Here is a 20,790-nt window from a genome sequence, read left to right as displayed (position 1 = left end):
AGTAGAAATTAGAATGCGAACAACACGTCTAGACGCAAAGAACGTGAATAACTCCCAGGGTCGACAAACCGTCCCACTCAGCGGGCTAAATGACAAAATAACGAAACGCCAATGCGAGGGATGATCAATTAAAGAGAGAGACTCACCTGGGAAGATGAATACATTGCTTCCTTAATCCGGAAAATGCTACAGCTATAGAAAAGTAAAAATTACAAGTGCTGGAAAGTAAAGATAAAATGCTAATACATGTTTTGATTTGTTTCTGGGACCTCTCTTCATTGGAGACGGATGCCCATTACTCCATGCTCTTCTTGGAGAGAACTTTTTGGTAACTACCCAAGACGGATTCCCATATTCTCATGCCCTTCATTGTCTAGGTGGTTTTCGTCTACCTTCCCATGATTGGCGACTTTCATGCCACATCTTTGAATCAGCCCTACCAAATGGTGTCTTGATAAGTCAGTCCCATTTGATCGATTGGGCCTTTAGGGATGACGTGCTCTGATGAAAAATCTCCAATAACTGCTCATCCTTGTAGGCTCCAATATATGGACATCGTTTCACACGTTCATTAAATGCCAGCCATGTGTCACGGGCCAAATATTCGAGCAGCGGAATAACCCGTGCGGCGCCCTAACACGCACAAATGCTAGGGCAAGCCTTCAATCGTGCAAGGCTTTAAAGGCCCTACACGCCAACACCCCTTGATGCTTCGAATGTGCACACAAACTCTAAGCTGTTCAACAGGCTACTTGGCTCAGATCTTGGCATGCGCTTCTAGATACCCACACTCATGATCAGCCTGCATCACGAGTACATCGAACATAAGGCCTTGGGGCCTAATGCAAAGTCTATCGAGTACGAGGCATGACGATGCCACGCACCAATCCGCCAAGCGCTGGGGCTTGGTCATCCAAGGAGCAAGATGCCCCATGGATTGATCCGCAAGGTGTACACCTCGCGAGGGCAATCGAAGTCGCCCCGGCACGAACCCATGGAAGACCTAGAGAATGGCCTACTCACAAGACGTACCGCGGTGCAGAAGGGCAAACAGTATAGGTAGCCCCCTGCACCGGTCCGTACGCGCAATACATGTGGGAACCCAACCCTACATGCACTGTCTTTGGCCCCCATCCTCGACCAAAGAAACTGGAGCATCCCTATGGATAGCTTGCAGTCCGCACCCAAAGCTCCTTTAGGGCACGCCTACGAGTTGAAGTATGATTTCCTACTGTGTGCAACAGATGCACAAGCAAGTCCTCTTGCAACCCATGAGCAAGCCACCAAGGCTCCTGCCCACACCTGCTGGGCCTAACGGGGGAGGAGTCAGCAAGCCACGGGGTCAACTCCTCCTATAGAGTTTGGCCAACCAACCAGCTTAGCGGCGAGTGGCGACCAAATGTGCTATAAACAACGCATTTCCAAGACGCAACGAGACGAGACGAGATGGATTTTAATACCGGTTGTGTCCTGAACTGTTTCCCCGTGACACATGGCATGCAACTCTGTTTACCCAGTCCAAATAATTTGACACTTGATAATTCGGCCGTTTATGATCGATTGATCCTCAGAATGGGTGTAAATAGTTCTAAACCCTTTGAGTGTAGGGCCCACCTCTAAAAATGATAGTGAGAAATGGGAAATGATATAAACGACCCCTTTTGTGTCATTGGCCACCACCTGAGAAAACCATTCTATCTTGCTGGGAAATGATAGATTCACCCTTTTTTTTAACTTGGGACAGCCCCCTCTAGTGTAACCAGAGTGGGTGTCCCCATTGGGTTTCAATTGGGTGTCCCTCATTACTGGGATAAAGAGTCTATTTAGGCTCCCAATAGGAGCCCAAATGTGTTTTGGACTGTTTGGTCCACACCTAACCCAATATTTAATGCCCATGGAGAGTCAGATAGGACTAGGGTGGAGATGGGGTGATACCAACCGTTCGATTTAAAGCTCTGAGCGACGAGCGTGTAGCATATGAAGCTGAAAATTACTTAAAATGCTTTTTACTGTTAAGCAAACAGCCAAAATGGGACAGTGTGCTAGAGTTACTATTGACGGTCCAGATGAAGTCTCCGAAGCAACATCTTTACCTTTCTTTAAACACCCCAAAACCCTAACCCTAACTTCCTCTACTTATATGGATGTGAGTATGTGACCTTTATCTCAACTCTCACTCTGCTAAGGCTCCAGGGTTTCCAAGTGGTGAGAGAGAGAGTAGTAAGGAGGGTGGGGGATAATGAGAGAGATTTGAGAGGGTCACCGCTTAGATGAGAGGCTACCCACTTCTTTCCCTCTCTACCAAATCTCTATCAGTATCCTCCCATGCTTCCTTACACCTATATCACCAAATTCTTTAATGCCAGACATGTCCTAAGCACACACTATTTTCATTATATTTGTATATATGTAAGTTTATCCAGAGTTTTTTTTTAAATTTTCTGCAGTAATCTATTCCCTTCTCTCTCAATTGGGCAAATGAGGAATCTCATTATAATGGGTAATTTGCGTCTGAATTTTACATTGATGCTATCACCTTGGAGATCTGATGCCCCTTATTACTATTTCCAATTTTCTGTGATTTATTCGTTTTGATTTTCTTTTTCTATTTCTTTTTTTTAGTCTTTTTTTTATATTTTTGTTGGAGGAATGAAGTGATGATTTGGATAGTTTCCCTATTGGTTTGATTGCCGGGATGATGGCATCTCAAATCCCACGAGTTCTAACTGATCATTCTCTCCTTCTTATTATTTTATTATTTGATGTTTTTTCCATTTCCTTTTTATTAAGATTTTATTAATTAAAACACAATGAAAACAAAGATGAAAAAGAGACCTTTACATATGGGAGAGAATTCTCAAATGGGTGCCTTTGGATTGCTGGAATTAGGCACTGGATAAGCATCCTATTACCATTCCGCCTGATTCATTCTTATTCCGCCCAGCTTGGAATGGGTTTTTAAAAAAAAAAATTTAAGCATTTCATTATGTTTTTAGTAAGAATTGAAATAGAATGCTGATTCCAGAATCTAGCAATCCAAAAAAGTGGGCGTCAAAGAACAAGATCAAAGCTCCATTCTAAAACGTTTTCACATTAGTATTCCTTATTTCATTAGAAGGAATTGCTAGCGTCCATCCCACATCAGACCAACCACCTCGTTAATGAAGACAACAGCTTTTGTCTCAGTTCACGAGGTGGCTGGCCTGATGTACAACAGACTAGCTGCAAAAAGCCTTTTGTGATGGAGCTTAGCAAAACCCTTCATTAGAATATTGGTTTGCTTCGGTATTACTAATCTAGTAAAATTAGGATATGTTTCAATCTATTTTCCAACAAAATGTCAATTTCTCGGGTGGGTTCTATTGCTGAATGTGAGTTTAGGCACTGCATTTTTCATTCATCCATTAAGTAAAAGGGGGCTCCCATGTTCTTCTTTTTGCCCTGCCCATTTTCTGCCTGTTGCCTTACAAATTCATCCAATAGAAACTCCTTTGACTCTCCTTAGTTAGAGCTGTTTCTGGTAGGCATATCTTCAGATGGACCATGCCTCAAACATCTCCCTTTGCCCCATCCCTGTTGTTATTCTGCCGATTCCAGAGACAATAGAAGAACGAAAATCCTAAATGGAGCAATGCTGGTCAATGTTATTTTTAGGCAAGTTGCGATTGAACCTCCGAACTGAAGTTTGAGACACAAGCCTCAGCCAATGAGCTACAGACCCAACTTGAATATAAGAAAGAGGCTCTAAGGGCAGTCGTTAAGGTGCATTGGGAAAGGAATTTTTCAATCTTTTTTCACACTGTTTGATAATTTTACAAATGTTTTGGGTCATTTTTATCAAGACATGTGTAAAATTCCTTTCCCAATGCACCTTAACGAGTGCCCTAACAAAACCCTATTAAGCCCTCTTTGGAAGCAATGATTGTTTATAAAACTATTATAACCATTATTTGCAACAAAAAAAAAACAAACTATTTAACATCAAAGCCAATCAGTGCAAGGACCCTCTTTCAAGATGTACTGCCCCTCAATTTAGATCGATAGAAGCACGAATAGAAGCAAGAACAACCCGTTACACACATAATAAGTGCATACAGTGTGCAACTCATCGAGCAAGCTGTGTTAATCACAAGGTTAGAAATCAATCTCAAATGCGTTTGGATTGACAGAATCAGGTGGTGGATTTGTATCCTATTACCATTCTGGCATTTGGTTCAAAAAAAAGAAGAAAAAAGAATTAATGGTATCAAGGCGTGAAAAATCACAACATGGTGGAATTAAATGGGGAAATGTTCGAATCTTGGGTATTCTGATTCCATGCCGGTTGGAATAAATTTTTTATATATTTTTTATGTAAATTTTTTTATATTCGGTTTCTAGAATGATTTTTTTTATTAAATATTTTATGTAATTTTTTTTTATATTCGGTTCCTAGACCTGGACCGACCGTAATTTACGGGTCCGGGTTAGTAAATTAGTGACCCGTTGAAATTTGACTAGCCTCATGGGTCCCCCGTCAAAACTGGGCCAGGCCCGGTGGTCTTGCGGGTGCCTGTAGAAACCCAAATGTATCTAGTCCCATATTTTTCAGAAAGTACTGTACGGACCACATCATAGGATGATCTAAACCGTCCATGTGATGGAATGCAACCTAAATACGTTGTGCCCCAAATATCATTTCCATAGGATGTTCCTATCCCTTCGATCTATAGAGGTTTCCATAAATAATAATATGCAATTCCTCCATAGATCAGTGGGCTTGGACCATCCTATGGAAATGATTCTTTGGGCACAACTTATTTATGTTATGGCCCATCACATGGACGGTTTGGATCATCCTATTATAGTGTGGGAATTAAAAAAACGGGTGACCCACGGGTCCGCTTGGCCAGTACGGGTGGGGTTCGGGTTCACCAAATTGTGACCCGTAAAATTCCGTACCACACAGACCCGTACGGGTTGGATGAAACCCGGCCCAGCCCACCCATTTGACCTGGCAAATGGACCCGCGCGGGTACGGGTACAACCCGTGCGGGTACGGACCCGGCGGGTAACCGCGATTCTGCGGGTAGCCATTTCATGTACCCAAACCCCACCCGGGCGCGTACGGGTAAACCCGCGGGTAACCCGACAAATTTTGGAGTTCTATTTGTATCACATTCTCCAAGGTATATACACCAAACAGACGTGTATATCTCTTTCTTCCTACGAAGAATAAAAAAAGAAAAAAAGAGAACCGACTTCAAACCCTCTTTCCAAGTTGATGTTTCAAACGATTTTGAGGGTTTTTCACATAGCAATGGAGCCCATTACAAATTCAGAGGATTGAAAGATTTAAACCTGCAAAAGAGCTTGATTTTTTTAGCCTTGTTCTTGTGGCTGCATACTTCTCGTGTTGGGTTTTCTTTTCTTGATTCTAATCTCTCGTTGCAGACAGGGTTCAACAGGTTATCTCCATGCTTTTGCAAACAACACCCTTTGCTTGACCTAATTACCTTTAACACTAAATACTGTAAAAAAAACTAGGATTTTCAACAATCTACTGTATGTAGAGAGAGAGAGAGAGGGAGAGTTCGAAATACCATTTTTTGGAGAGAACCTTCTTTCGTTCCTGCTCGAATGCGAGGGTTTGTGAGATGCAAAAACCCTAGAAAGTAGAAACCGACCCACACACTTAGGGGGAATCTATATATCGTGGAGTTTCTTAATGTACATGAGGGCATTTTGGTCTCTAAAAGCCCTTTGGCTTAAAACCTCTAAAAGTCAATTTTTTTCATTTTTCATTTTTTGCTTTTTTTTAATGCTACGGGCATCCGTGGATTTACCCAGCCCGGCCCAGTTTTGAAGGGCCGGGTGGACCCGCGGGTCCACTTCAAACAGGTCACTAATTAGAGACCCACACCTGCAAATTTGCGGGCGGGCCAGGTGGACCCATGGGTGCGAGTCACTTTTGTAGGTCTAGCCAGGTCTATCGGTTTCCAAGGTAATTTGAGTAGGAATCGGATTAGGATACCGATTCTGTTTCCTGATAAAAACACCAAAAACAAATTCCTTTATCTAGAGAAACTTACAGGTCGATCCTCTGTCAACGATCTCTGCAATCTGTCCGAACATGATGCACGGCACCAAAATGTTATGCAACCTGTGAAAAAAAAATGTCAAATTGAAATGATTTGGAACTCACTCTCAGATGAAAATAGAGATTAAAATTGATGGAAAATAGAGGATTACTTACAATTAGGGACATTGTCAAGGCAGTCACATAGGCCAGTGGACCAAGGGACCGGAGACTGGGATTGAATTTGAAGAGCAGTAGGACCTCTGGTAGGGTAGAATTGGCTTGTTGAACCCATTGGAATGCCTGTGGCCATGTCGAATTGGGCTGGTGGGGCCGATGGCATTGTTGGTGATGAGTATTTCTGATACTCATCTCTGTTAGAAGGATACATAGTTAGAGAAGAAGAGAAAAACGTTTGGAAAAGGAGGAGAAAAAAGCAGGGTTGTATTATATAAAGTTTGTAGGGGTGCCTCTAAAAAAAAATTAAAAAAAGTCTGTAGGGGTGTTTTCTGGTCAAGAGTCCCCTCTGTAAGTGATTTCTCTGTAAGTGCCGATCTGATTCTGTAGGATTACGGTTGTGCAACTGTAATTCCACGTGGCAGTTTTTAATGGGTAGAAAAGTTGGTCGAACCCATCTCCCTTGTTCCCATTTGTAGTAATCTGGACCGTCCATCAGGTGACACATGATATAAACTACAGAGCGTACTGTTCTCTTGGTTTGCGCAGTCTGATTATTGAGATTGCCCAATAATCCCCAGATCATTTTTCTTATAAATTGTCGAGTTTTTTCGAAAAATGTAAGCGGACCTTTTCAAGAAATGGTTTGATCTTTGCATATTACCTCTTCTCAGAAATTTTTTTTTTGTTAATTGGACGTGAAGATTATCATTTTCCAACATGTTCTGATCTTTAAGTTGGAGTCCAATAATAGGTTTGGGGCTCACAATCGGTTGTCACAATCTAAGCCTAAGACATGCGATATCACAGAAGCACAATCTTTTACACTCTTCAACTATATGGTGCTGTTCATAAAGGAACAGCAGCAAGAAACATGCCCTTAACACCTTCACCTTTGAACATAAAAGGAGGGATAATAACTTTACAATAACAAGATGAAAAATTGGAGATGGGTAAAAACAAGAAGAACTGATCCATCAACCTTTTGGTCTTAAAAAGTGTAGCTGATACTCTCCCAACTTCACTGATAAGACTAAATACAATCACTTTAACAATATGCACAACTAATTCACTTGGCTTCTACTACTTTCAACGAACCCACCGAAGGTTTGGGGTGAGCGGGCGGTGGAGGCGGAGGTTGGAGTTGATTGAAGGGGTTCCGATGAAGCCTGCAACGGAATGAGCCGGCGTGTTTTGTCGGTGAGCAGACGCAAGATTTGCTGCCTGAATTGCTTGATAGGGAATCCGCTGACCACGATCTCTTCATGGAATTCAGTTGGCCTTCTTCTGGGGTAAATTCCAAGGAATTCATGATGTCTTCTACCTTAGTTTCTGTAAGATCATTGGGAACAGGAAGTTGTGTTCAGTATTGATTCTCTTACAATTTTCAATTCATAGAAACAAGAAGTTGGAGTTCAGGACTGAAAGCAGTGTTAAAAACCACAAATGCGGCGTGGAATGCGGCAAAAAAAATCTTAGTCGACTCGGCACGATGTGGCCGAGTACTCGATTGACGTGGTCATAATTTGAAAGAGTCAAAAGTGCGGAATGCGGATGCGGCGCAATGCGGAACGCTGCCAGCATAAAAAAAGGACTCGGAGCAGTCGAAGCCAAGATGAGAGTTTTAAAACTATGATCGAAAGAAAGTGTGTGTGAAACAACCAATTTCTCCAAAAGGCAAAAGCTTAATCTATTGGAGTTGGTGTTATTAAAGCATGTTCTAAGCTGAGCTCTAACAAATTCCAAGGCTCATTTATGTAAAATAAAGATAAATAAATAAACCGAGTGTTCTTACCTGTAAATAAAATCTCGAGCCTGGATGGAATATTCTGTTAGGATGGTGACGGAATTAGGAGACTCTCTGTCACCAAAACGATACCTCTGGCTCTGGCAAAGAACCGGCAAACTGCCCCTAATATGAAAGGAGTTGTCTATTTATAGGGAGAGAGGGAGGGCTCGACGTTGCCGTTAAGTAACGTCGTCTCCTTATACTTTCCTCGTCCAAGAAGAAATTTAGTTTGAAGTCAAAAGCATGTGGTCAAGGGTCAAACCGTCCAAAGGTTAAATTATGAAGCTTCCAATGAGAAAAGGCAAAGGCACGGAACCTGACTTTTTCTTCTCTTTGTAGCTGTATTGTAAAGGAAATGTCTAAAATGCCCTTCAGCCTTAAACCTCTAGAATACCTTAAAATATCAAAGATGACTGTTTAGTGGTTCGCAGTGGGACCCATATAGTTTCATGGGCCCCAACATTTCCTCCAATGGGTTATCGATCAGATCGTGGATTTTTCAGACGGATTCTTTGGGCCCATGCCCGACTGGACCTACCGGATGTTGAGATTTTGAGTCCAAAAACTGATTATTGGACTCATACTTGCATTTAATTTTGAATGCCCTAATCAGTTTTAGACTCAAAATCCAAAACTAAGAGGGTCTAAGTCGGATTGTAAGTGATTTAGAGTCGTCTTGTCCCACTATCTATCAATTAGGACTAAAAGGATAGCAACCTTTAGGCCACGGGTTCAAACTTAAAACCGAGCTAATCTTTTTTTCAGCATTAAGCCTATCATATAATACAAAAGATGTGATATATTCGCCCACTCTTACTTGGGACAGCCCCCTTTAGTGTATTTATGACTACTCTTTTACACTAGAGGGGCTGTCCCAAGTAAAGAAAATGGATGAATATATCATTTCCTAATACAAACTTGAGACCAATTTGGCTAATCTAAGATTATATCTGTAATAGGAAGATTAATTTCTTGTTAAACAGTTCCTTTCTTGTATTTTTTTTTTCATTAAAGTTGTAGGTGAGGTGCCATAGTAGAAAAAGATCCTAAACTTGGTCAGAAATGGCGGAATTGAACATTAAAGACCTTTCCACGGCCTTACTTTTGACACTCCATCAGTCTTGTTCCACCAATCGCTTGGCCACCATCCATTGGCCAATAATTGAATTGATTTGTTGGCCCTAACCAATTTTATTAGTGGTTTACAAGATGATTAAAAGTGAAAATGGGTAATGATTTACATTCTTGGGTAATATAGCATCGTCCGATTTATCTAATTTTGAAGCTTTCAAGACAAAGTGGGGGGACCACAAACCGTCCATTCGTTGGGGCACAACGTTAATTATCCCGCAAATCATCTCCATAGGATGATCCTAACCCTCGATCATAGCGAATTGTGCCCCACTGTACTTCTTCAGAACTACAGTCCGAAAATCTGTTGAAAAGTGAGCCTGTGCGGCTGCTCTGTCATGCAACAGCCGGCCAAATGGTCCCTACACTTTGTAGTTATAGTCATGGTTTGAAATTTCGGTTTCAGCATAAATTTTTGGACCTAGCCGAAATCCTGAAAAATTTCGGCCAAAATTCGGTAAAGACGGGTGAAATGCCAGTTTTTTGGGCAGAAATTTGTGAAGGAATAAAAAATTAATATTTTGTTTAAAATCTCGCCGAAATTACAGATATTTCTAAAATTTTGTACGTTTCGGAAATTTCGGATTTCGGTGTTGACAGAAATCCGAAATTTAGTGACCTCTTCACGTGATAATAATGATTAAAAAGTAGAAATGGCAAACATTAAATAATATTCCATGGAATATTAGTGTGGCCAGTTGTGAGAGACCGGTGGAGAGGGCATTCGATCCGAACAATAGTAATATAAAAGTTTATGAAGTGAATCAATCCAATCATACACCTTACTTTGCTACCCTAAACGCGCATGTTTTTGGAGAGCATCATATTCGTATTCTTCGAAATAATTTAAAGGCGAGCACATTTTTATCTCCTTTTGCTAAACATGTTTAACTATAGCCCTAATTATCATCATCTCTTAAATACCACACAACAAAAACAAGAAGGGATGGTTTTTGGCTTGGATTTTATCAGAGTGTGACACATCAACAGCCAAGCAAGAAACAACGAGACATCCAAAACAATGGGTTTCTTTGCAAAAGCGAGATTTACTATACACTGAATGAATTGGGTGAAAGCGTAAGAAGACCCACGGAAGCTAATGGCATTTGAGTGAAATTATTACTGTTAACTTACCAACTTCTCCAAAAGCTTAAGAAAGGCGTTATTTATCTTTTATACTTTAACACTCCCCCGCACGTGTGGCCCACTTGGCAAACACGTGGCACATATAGTCCCACTTTGGGCCGACCATCGCATGTGGATTTTTGTTTTCCGGGAGGTTTGAACTCGAGACCTTTGGCCCTGATACCATGTTAACTTACCAAATTCTCCAATAGCTTAAGCTTTTGGAGAAAGGCGTTATTTATCTTTTATACTTTAACAATTACCAGGGAGAAGATGATACCAATGAGAGGAAGAAGATAGTCAGCCATGGCTCTTCATCTGCTTCTTCCCCCTGCCAGAGCCAATTTTCACTACCAACATCAATTCTTAAGAGCTACAAGATGAAATTCATGCAGTCAAAAAGCGCAATCAAATGTCCAAAATGCAATGTCTGGGAAGAAGGGGTCCAAAATGCAATGGCTTGATTCCCCATTTCCAACAATCTCAGAATGTTCGTTACATTTGTTTCTCTCTGAACCTTTGTTTACAAATTTTTCATCGGGTTTTAGGATAGGAACCTTCTAACCCTTGCCTATCAGACAGGCACTGTAAACAAAATAAAACGATAGGAACCTCTCAGGAACAACCAATTTTCTGTATGAAGCTAGTTCCTCATCCTTACCTTTCATAACTACGATATTCCCTTTTTCATAACATACGACACATTGTTTCTTGTAGTTGAATGGCCAGGCACCAAAAGAGAAGTAAAGCCTGTTAGGCATAGATTAAGACAAAGATAAGCATATTTTTGGGGGGCTCAGAAACTTGGGGTTTTAGAAACTTGAATAACAACACCCATCTATATTGTTAACTTTTAGCAAACCAACCAATATTGATTTTTTGATATCTAATAGCATATTAAAATTGTAACTTCAAAATCCCATACAGATTTACCAAAACCTTTCGTGATAATCATTATCTCAAAATTCGCAACAAAAAAAAAATGCAAAAAGGAATAGAATATGAAAGCATACCTTTTACAAGAACGGCAAACGAATGTCCCAGCTGGATTTGAGGTTTGAGGCTTCGACTTTTCTCTATTTGCAGGTGTTGCAGAGTAAGGTGTAGCTATGCGCCTACCGTTCTTCCCACCTACAGTTTATTAGTTGGACAATAACATGTATCCAGCATTTTAACTTTGAACTGAACATATTATAGAAACCCAATATCAGATATCTAATAGTGGGTCTTAAATTTTAGTACCCAAAAATTGTTGTGACCAAAATGGGAATTGGTCACTACAATTTTTCATAGTCATCCTCTTCTTTCAAAATGGGAATTGCGCATTTTTTCAAAATATATAAAATAAACATCTTATTAAAGAACCACATACAAGCAAGCAAGGTGATATAGCATACCCGTCTTCTGGATTCCGGGCGTAACCAACTTGCCCTTCTTCTCATGAACAGGTGTCTTGGCAGCAGGTTCTGCTGGTCTCTTCTTGCCTGGTTCAGCCTTCACAAAAAGAAAACGGTCATACGAAAAAGAAGCTTCATTGAGACCCCCAAATTCAATAAGCAACGGAAACATTTTAAACATACTTTCTTAGGTGTAGCTTCGTCTTCCTCCTCAGAGCTTTTGTCCTCATCGTCCTCCTCACTTTGGTCTTCCCCTTCAAGAATGTCCTGTACAATGCTCATCCAATAAAAAAACAAGACATGTAATAGATGAACAATTGATATTTTCAACGGTCAATATAAGTAATTAATGAACAAGCGAAGTTTTTTCTTGAATGATATCGATTCATGGTGTATGCAGCTAACAATCATTTAAAAGAGGATTATTATTGATCATATTAGTCCAGTAATAATACTAAAAGTTTGAAACCAAATAGATTTTCTTTTGTTCTTTCTCTAGAAAAAAAATTATATACCCCATCGTCAGATTCATCTTCCTCCGATTCATCATCATCTTCATCCTCAACATCCTCATATTTTTTTGGTCCCATTAATAAGTTCAGGTTCTTAGGAACTGATGATTCAGGTTTTGCAACATTAGGTTTATCCATAGCAGGTTTAACCTCCTCCTCCTTGGCCTCGGGCTTTCCTAAATGTTGAAAGTGAAAACAAACTCTGTTACCAGAAAAAAGATCTAGCACTAATTATAACTTAACTCGATAAATAGACGCCGATTTAGTAATTGGAGGCCACATTTTTAGTGAAGGCAATGAATACCGATTTAAAGAATGAAAGAAAAAATGTTAGACCTGATAACTACCTGCGAGACATACATATATTTATTAAGAGCAGGCACACACTTGAGGGTCACCCCAGCTTTAACTTCAACACCTAGATATCATAACAAGTTTAAAAGGAATGGAAATAAACCCATAGAGTCAATTGATGTTTTTTAAACCTATTTTAACCGAATAGATCTACAAAAATGGTCATCGGTTCAGAGATTGAAACAGCAATAATCAAGCAAACAGGAAACAAATAGAGAAATTCGATGGGAAAAAAATGCAGAAAGAGAAGAAATACCTCTATGGATGGTACCTGCCTCAAAGATCATCCTAACCATTCATTGGCTTTACAATGAAGAGGAAAGCAACATTCGCCACTGATCGGATGGTTAGAAATGTATTAATGCAGGTGATTTTCAATCTATGGCCCAACCATTATACGGCCTTGTAAATTAACGGTTTGGATCATCAAAATGGGTCCCTACGATTCATTTACCACCAATGTATATCCTTGGAAAAAAAATGTGTGGGGTGAAGCATAATTTTCTCAAAAAATGAATAGGTTATAACCCAAAAATACTATCCATTAGACGATCCAAACTATTATTAGGGACTGCTTGTTTTAGATTATAGCAACCGATACTATCCATTAGACGATCTTAACTATTATTAGGGACTGCTTGTTTTAGATTATAGCAACCGATTGTGGAGTCCCTGACTAATTATTGGACTCAAATTTAGTGCAATTTTCTGTACAATAAAAGGTTGTGGACTCCACAATCGGTTGTCATAATCTAAAAGAAAAACAGAGGGCTCGGATTGTTCCTGTGAATAAGATTTTTCGCCAGTGACCCATTATTGCAGGGGCCATCCAAAAAATGCTGTGGATCACCAAAGCTCTAGACGTTCTCGTATTTGCCCACCTTCGATCTAACTAGTGACCACAAAGCCCTGCCAAATGCCGTCGATAATACCTCGGTAAGGATTATTTTAGTTACTTTGATTCATCAAGCATTGTTTAGCGCTAGGCCAAGGAAAGCTAAAGGGTTGATTTTAGGAACCCTTTATATTAATCATGAGAAGTATCTACCAAGACCATTTGATATTTTAGAAGATCAAAGATTTTGATCACCTATATATGCACCTATTAGGGGCCAAAACTTAATTAGTACCCTTGATCGAACGCTTTCCTTGTAGGAAAATTGGGTGGTAGGCTATTCTCTTAAGACGGTATTTGGATCTTCAAGGCGTTACTATGGCAAGTCAAAGTGATGAAAAGAAAGGTACACTTTTTATTTACGTTTGATTCTACATGGATATGCTTTTTGATATCTTTAGTTTTTTCCCTTGATAAAGAGATATATCCACCAATATGAAAAGGCTACGCATATATTCTATCTCTTGAAGGAGGTTTAATTCTCTTGAAAAAAATGACTCAATGTCAATATTTAGATATAGTACTCTTACCTCATAGGGTTTAAATTTTCTTGAAAAATTGACTATGTTTCAATACTTAGAGAAAGTAGAGCACAGAATTCTTACCCCCTTTTATAACCATTTGCTGGAAAATAAAGGATATAAAGAACCCTCTCTTACTTGGATAAGCAGTTCTTCGTCAAAAGGGAAATCAATGCAAGCTAAGATCATTCTTTAGATTGATCTATGTAAATGTATGATAAATATAATCATTTGGTGGGCAATAGGCCATTAAGTATGATAATAAGGTCTTACTAGTTACATTATAAGTATTGAGAAGTATTGGTCTAATTGTGCTTTCTTCAATTTTTTTTTCTTCTTTTTGTGTGCTTCAGTAAGAAATTTTGGCCACCATTCCTAAACCTTATTCATACAACATTTTGGGGAACTCGCGGATGCATCACTTGATGTCGCATGCATGAAAGGCTGCAAAGATGATGGGACTTTTAAACTTTAGCAGATATGTTTGCAATCTCTGAGTATGTAGTCTTGGGTTGGAGGTATATCTATAGAGATACCATAGATCCTACCCAAAATAATGAGATTATTCTGTTGTGATTCCCTGGAGTGATGTCTGAGTTTGTAGATAATACCTGGCACAATTATGTCTGGACACAATTACAAAGGATAAAAGGGGTAGTTATAAAGTATGTTTTATAACTTGTAATTTGAAATCCAAAATGTAGTTAATGGTTACAACCGTTGTTGTGAAAAGACGAGCATGGATTCTTGGGTTGCAACCCATCAGAATCCCCCTGATAATTGCGTCGTTGTGCTTGGGCTGTGAGGTCTCTCAGCCACTTGGTGATCGGTATTGACCGATTATGTCCAAAAATGGGTGTAAACAAAATCATTGAAGGAAAAAAAATTCTGAAGAAATTCTTTCCCATCAGAAATGTTTTTTCCAAGCTATCCTTCTTAGATATAAGAGCATTGTCAAACGAATTTCATTTGGACTAGTTTCCTTTTAACTAACAAAGCAGGGAGAGGAACAGTAGGGCAATATGATTGTCCCCTTCATAACCACACATCATGAAGTGTATAAATATCATCACCCAACAAACGCACATGTATCGAAGCCAATATGATGGCAAGAACATCTTTCCTTAGCGCCTCATCCCTCCTTGCACGGTCGGCGGCAAGGTGTTCACTTCAACTTTATGCTTTTCCATGTTTCCATGCCATCCTACAAATTCCGAAGATCAATTCAATTACAGTAATAACACACAAAGAAACAAAAGAAGTTAAGCAATCCGTGACTCTTCATTGTCAATTCAATTATAACAATAACACAAGCAAAAGAAATTACCTATGGACATGTCAAAGCCACGGAATTTGAGTTCTCTGTACTCTTGACACAAAGCACATGCCTCACAACAGCAATGAACAAGGCAATCAGTGCAAGGACCCTCTTCCAAGATGTAGTGACCCCTCAATTTAGATCGATAGAAGCACGAATAGAAGCAAGAACAACCCGTTACACACATTATAAGTGCATAGAGGGCACAACTTATCGAACAAGCTGTGTCAATCACAAAGTTAGAAATCAATTGCAATTTGTTGCCATTCAAACTATGATGTATCATTGTAAGCGGTTGGTTGTCTTGATGGTTGTAGTTTAAAAGGGAGTAGTTATTGAAGAAAATACTTACTATGTTAGTTATTATTAGGAGAAGAGAATAAACGTTTAGAGTGGAGAAGAAATTGGCGTTAAAGTATAAAATAAGAAATTAAGAGGGTGAGAAAAAAAATGGCTTTAATTGGAGAGAAAATAGTAGGGAAAGAGATTTGGGAAAATCGAATTACTGAGTGAGAAAAATATGGAGATATGCAGAAACTTACTATCCCAGTATATTTTTCTATTATTTGAGATTTGGAAAAAATTTGGAGAACTGGAGAAAAATATGGCGTAGAAAGGAGAGAAATAGGCGTTGGAAGATTTTTGGAGATTTGGAGAAAAATATGGCGTACAAAGGAGAGAAAATAGGTGTTGAAAGATTTTTGTAGATTGGGAGAAAAGATTTGCATATTTGGAATTAGAAAGACGAGGAAAAATAGGCCTTGAAAGATCGGTTTTGCTTTGATACCATGAAGAATTTTAAGATTGAGATAATCTGCAACCCACACAACTGTTCGTTTGTAGTTGTTCTTTTTATAGAAAATACAATAAGTATACTTGGGCAATATTACAATGATTTACATAAACAGTAATATATATGTTATTATGTAGTTATTGTGCAGAGGAGCTACTATGTAGTTATTGTGTGAGAAGCACTGCTAGGAAAACAGGATTCCATTTTGGGAAAAAAAATAGGCATCAACCATTGGAGCCACATCCACTAAAAGACAAATGGCGGTGTTAGGAACTTAACTGCGTAGAACTCACCCCTAAAAGCCAGCCATTAGAGAGAGGGTGTTCATTCCCTTAGAACCCATCCCCATCCATTTCACTCATCCGATGTGGGACTATTTGCTTTTGAGTGGAATCCTAACAGGAGGGAGCTCAAATCCCCATAAAAGCAATAAATACATTTGTGTGAGGTATCTATCTTATGTGGTTGAAAATTCAGTGGTTACTATAAGTTGTAACTACATGTTTAAGTATTTAAATGAAAGTGATGTCTTCAATGAAGAATCCAAGAAGTTTGATTCAAAAGAAATGGTAAGGAGGCAAGGCTATCCTCAAATTTAGCCAATTTTATCTTATATTTCATATTTGAGAAATTAGGCACGTAACACTATTGTGTTTGGATTGCCGGAATCATATGATGGAATCGGTATCTTTTTCTAATTCCGGTGCAAAAAAAAAAAAAATGAATGGCATCGAGGGGTGGAAATGACAGCAGGGGAGTGCGGAAAGGAACTTTTATTAAAAATTGTTTGAATTAATTTTTTTCCATTCCATTTTCAAGGCAATCAGGATGGGAATCAGAGTATGATTCCGATTACATTTCCTGATTCTGTGACAAAAAACAAATTCCTTTTACTAGATAAACAACTTACAGGTCGTTCCTCTATCCACAATCTCCGCAATCTGACCGAACGTGATGCACGGGCACCAAAATGTAATGCAGCCTGCAAAAGAACATCTTAAATTGTGATGATTTAAAACTCACCCAGATGGAAATGGAGATTAAAATTGATGGAAAAAGAGGATTACTTACAATTGGGCACATTGTCAAGGCAGCTACATAGGCCTGTGGACCAAGGGACTGGAGTTTGGGATTGAATTTGAAGGGCAGTAGGACCTCTGGTAAGGTAGAATTGGCTTGTTGAACCCACTGGAATGCCTGTGGCCATGTCGAATTGGGCTGGTGGGGCCGATGGCAATGTTGGTGATGAGTATTTCTGATACTCATCTGTGTTAGAGGGATACATAGTTAGAGAAGAAGAAGAAGAGAAAAACGTTTGGGAAAGGAGGAAAAAAAGCAGGGTTGTATTATATAAAGTTTGTGGGGGTGTTTTTGGTCAAGAGACGTCTCTGTAACTGTAAGTGCTTTCTCTGTAAGTGCCGATCTGATTCTGTAGGATTTCGGTTGTGCAACGGTAATTCCACGTGGCAGTTTTTAATGGGTAGAAAAGTTGGTCGAACCCATCTCCCTTTCCCCATTTGTAGTCATCTGGACAGTCCAATAGGGAACACATGCAGTGTATGGCCCACGTTAGAAAAAATCATATAAATTTCCTGATCCTAATTCTATGCTACAGAGCGTATTGCTCTGTTGGTTTGCGCAGTCTGATTATTGAAATTGCCCAATCGGGTGATTTTGCCCAATCTCTTCTCAGAAAAAAAAAAAATTGTTAATTGGTCGTGAAGATTATCATATTCCAACATGTTCTGATCTTTAAGTTGGAATACAATAAAAGGAACACTCAACAAATTTTCTCCGCTCATGTGAAGGGCTTTTACTCCGAAAATGGCGGAATTCTGAGATCAAAACCTAGAGGTCGGAGGCTCTCTCTCTCTCTCTCTCTCTCTCTCTCTCTCTCTCTCTGAGTGGCAAAGAATTTAATTACTAGAGGAAAAAACCAGGAAGCAACCTGGCCAGAGATCGAGATGATCAAGTACAAGGCAACCAAGAAACAAACACAGATCTGAGAGATTAGCAGAGGAAAATCTGGTTTCTGGTTGCTATCCGAGTCCCGACCCCCTCCCCGCCACTGGTCCCACCCCGACGACCTGCTTCTCCGTGCCGGAATCTTCAGATCGGTGCCTTTCCCTGCCGGAATCTTCAGATCTGACTGTTCACCGGAGCTGTGAAGAGTATTCGGAAGTTCCAGATCTGAGAGATCTGATCCTTTTTCGACCCCAATCTGATGAATCGTCGCAGGATCTTGTAGATCGGCCAGATTTTTCAACGATCCAGAGCTGCCAAAAGTAGTTGGAAGTTTCAGATCTGCGAGATTTGATCCTTTTTCGACATCTCTCTGATGAAAAATCCTCATAGGATCTTGTAGATCCTAAGGGTTCTGTGACTGGCAACCAGATCTCCGGCAGAATCGACGGCGAGGCGAGCAACATCCATCACCGGCGCCGGAGGCCACCACACGTGTGCAGAAATCTGAGGCAGGAAATATCTCCTCATCTATCTCCTCAACTGCCATGTCAGTCACGAAGGCTTGACAGGTTACCGAGAGATCCGGCCTCGTCGCTCCGAGCACCGGCGACGGAATCCGGCAGGTGCTCTCCGGCGAAGAGACTCCATCCAGATCCGGGCCCTGTTTCTGAATCCGGAACCGTAGATTCAACTCCGGTGATTTCCAGACGGCAAGCATACTCACGACGTTGGGCGGATCGCCGGAATTTGCTTTAGATTCCGGGATCAGAGTTCCGTACAGGGATTCTTGTAGACGGCGGCATCTTTGGATTCCTCCTCTGTATCATCTTCCTCTTCGTCTCCAGTTCCCTCTGACTCGGTGTCTTCCTCCCTCTCGGTTTCCTTTTGGGGATCCGATTCAGAATCCGGCGGATCCAAAATATTTGGAGGGCGACAAATTTTGCTGGGTGGTGGTTTATATGAAATCCGGCGGGATCAGCCGTGGAGTGGGAGCGAACTCTAGATGGGCCACTGGGGCGAATCTAACCCCGCTTGGAGTCCGGAGACTCCAACCTGAACCTAGTAATTTGGGCGCCCGGACGGACTGTGGGCATCCGTTACGGCTGGGGCCGACCGATGAGGTGAGTCTCCAGATTCTCCGAGCTGAAGAGGCGGCTTGGATTCCCGTACGAACCAGGAAAAACAGACGTCTGGAGAATGCCTTCCACCGAAGACAAAGTCGAGCCTTGGGAGACTGGAGATGCCACAGGTGTACTTTCCGGAATTTTAGCAGGAGGGCCAGCTGCTGGAAATGTCACAAACCTTGGTCCAGTTTGGACTTCAATTTTCCCGGACGACACTTACAGAGAGCGGCTCCGGTGGTGAGTTGTCCACTTCCTCCTCACCCACAGGAGCTCCCTGCTGAGACAGTTAGATCGGAGTTTTTGCTTCCTGCGACTTCAGAAGGGGTAGCTTTCAACATTGAGGTAGTCCCCCTTAAATCTATCAGTAATGCAGATTTGGGGTTATGGGGGAAGATGAAGGAGGGTTGGGATGGTGATCTGGATGCCTTGGAGATATGGCTTGTTCAGAATAGCAGTCAAGGGAGTGAAGCAGTGGTGTATAAAATTGCTCCTCTTGAACTACACATTGCCATCCCTGCAGGTGCTAATCGTTCGAATTTGATCAGAGACTGGAGTTCTTCCTCCGATTCTCCTTTGGCAGACCTGCAAATTTGGGATATAAAATTTCCTAAGGGGGAGAAGTCGGCCTGGTGGAAAATAGAAGGCGTTCCGCCTGAAGCTTGGTGTGCAGACAATTTTCGGCGCATCGGTAAAAAATTAGGCCAGGTGGTGGAGGTGGATGTCTCATGTTATGCTGGTTCCGGATATGGGGTGGGTAGGTTGAAGATCGTAACTGCAGGTCGCCCTGGAAATGAACTATCTATACAGAGCTCTATCGATGGCACCCTTCGCTGGATTCTCGCCTCCCGGGAAATTGATGAAGGTGAAAAGCACTGTGTCAATTTACCAGCTTTTGCTACAGATGAGATGCCGGGTGAGGAGGAGGAGGTAAATCATCATTGTGCCATCAATGAAGACCCACCGTTCATCAATGAAGTCCAGCTTGCATTTAATGCACCCATTGTCGTCACAGAGATCCTCTCAGAGTCAGCCTTCAATGTCACCAACCCCGGACTGGTGGATTCCGCGCTCCCTCCAATCGCCTCTACTCGGGTTCAGCAGGAGTTGCCGGATCTCCACCTTTCATCTGAGGCAAATGTTCCAATTCAAACAGAGGGTCCCACACAGGCAATCAGGTGGCACAGTGCTGATCGGCCTATTCAGGGACTTCCCTACTCCGATTCTCCGTACTCCCAGGTCCACAGCTACGCAGATATTTTATCCATCTTATCTTCTCCGTATCAAAGAGACTCCTCTCGAGTGGGTGTTAGTATTGTGCTCGCTTCGGAGCGCGAGGAAATTGATACACAAGGGGTTGGTGAAAAAGTCAGCTGGGATTCTTCGCTGGCGGATCTTGGGTCCCAGGAAGGGGAGAGGGATTTCGGGCCTCATCACGTATGTCCTGGCTCACTCACCCCCTCCTCTTCGGCAGCTTTGAGCTCTACCCAGATGAATCTTATTTCCAATTTCAGTACATCGGGTAACAATCGATCTTATTATGCGACAGCAGAGGAGACTGGGGTCAGCCAATTGAGAGGACCTAAGACAATAAATCCCACCAGCAGATGTTTCTTTTTACCTAGAGAAGACTG

The 20,790-nt window shown here is 41.1% G+C and overlaps 2 protein-coding genes, 1 long non-coding RNA gene, 2 other non-coding genes and 1 pseudogene across 5 annotated transcripts; 2 read left to right on the top strand and 4 right to left on the bottom strand.

Moving 5' to 3' along the window:
- Positions 1-2,469: 2,469 nt before the first annotated feature.
- On the top strand, positions 2,470-2,557 carry LOC143882387 (small nucleolar RNA Z101). Its single transcript, XR_013252226.1, has one exon. It is a non-coding gene; the product is annotated as a small nucleolar RNA Z101 (small nucleolar RNA).
- Positions 2,558-2,647: 90 nt separating this feature from the next.
- LOC143882388 (small nucleolar RNA Z102/R77) lies at positions 2,648-2,736 on the top strand. Its single transcript, XR_013252227.1, has one exon. It is a non-coding gene; the product is annotated as a small nucleolar RNA Z102/R77 (small nucleolar RNA).
- Positions 2,737-3,981: 1,245 nt separating this feature from the next.
- On the bottom strand, positions 3,982-6,449 carry LOC143880557 (cell number regulator 2 pseudogene; annotated as a pseudogene).
- A 590-nt stretch (positions 6,450-7,039) lies between these two features.
- LOC143881780 (uncharacterized) lies at positions 7,040-8,174 on the bottom strand. The gene is made up of 2 exons (XR_013252019.1): positions 8,031-8,174; positions 7,040-7,567 (listed from the first exon to the last, which is right to left on the bottom strand). It is a non-coding gene; the product is annotated as an uncharacterized LOC143881780 (long non-coding RNA).
- Positions 8,175-10,544: 2,370 nt separating this feature from the next.
- Positions 10,545-12,450, bottom strand: LOC143881777 (uncharacterized). The gene is made up of 5 exons (XM_077385056.1): positions 12,193-12,450; positions 11,861-11,944; positions 11,678-11,774; positions 11,294-11,411; positions 10,545-11,030 (listed from the first exon to the last, which is right to left on the bottom strand). Exons 1-5 carry the CDS (start codon positions 12,325-12,327, stop codon positions 10,841-10,843), a joined length of 624 nt encoding a protein of 207 aa, XP_077241171.1. The 5' UTR covers positions 12,328-12,450; the 3' UTR covers positions 10,545-10,840.
- A 2,318-nt stretch (positions 12,451-14,768) lies between these two features.
- Positions 14,769-17,446, bottom strand: LOC143881779 (protein PLANT CADMIUM RESISTANCE 2-like). The gene is made up of 4 exons (XM_077385059.1): positions 17,142-17,446; positions 16,981-17,052; positions 15,287-15,499; positions 14,769-15,163 (listed from the first exon to the last, which is right to left on the bottom strand). The coding sequence occupies exons 1-4, from the start codon at positions 17,353-17,355 to the stop codon at positions 15,084-15,086; spliced, it is 579 nt and encodes a 192-aa protein (XP_077241174.1). The 5' UTR covers positions 17,356-17,446; the 3' UTR covers positions 14,769-15,083.
- Positions 17,447-20,790: the final 3,344 nt, after the last annotated feature.

This window comes from Tasmannia lanceolata, unplaced genomic scaffold, assembly GCF_043159265.1.
Source record: "Tasmannia lanceolata isolate RefF3 unplaced genomic scaffold, GAP_Taslan_0.1 ptg000007l, whole genome shotgun sequence".
NCBI classification, from domain to species: Eukaryota; Viridiplantae; Streptophyta; class Magnoliopsida; order Canellales; family Winteraceae; genus Tasmannia; species Tasmannia lanceolata.
The sequence above is the reverse complement of the archived record's forward strand: the minus strand, read 5'-3'. Positions and strand labels throughout refer to the sequence as shown.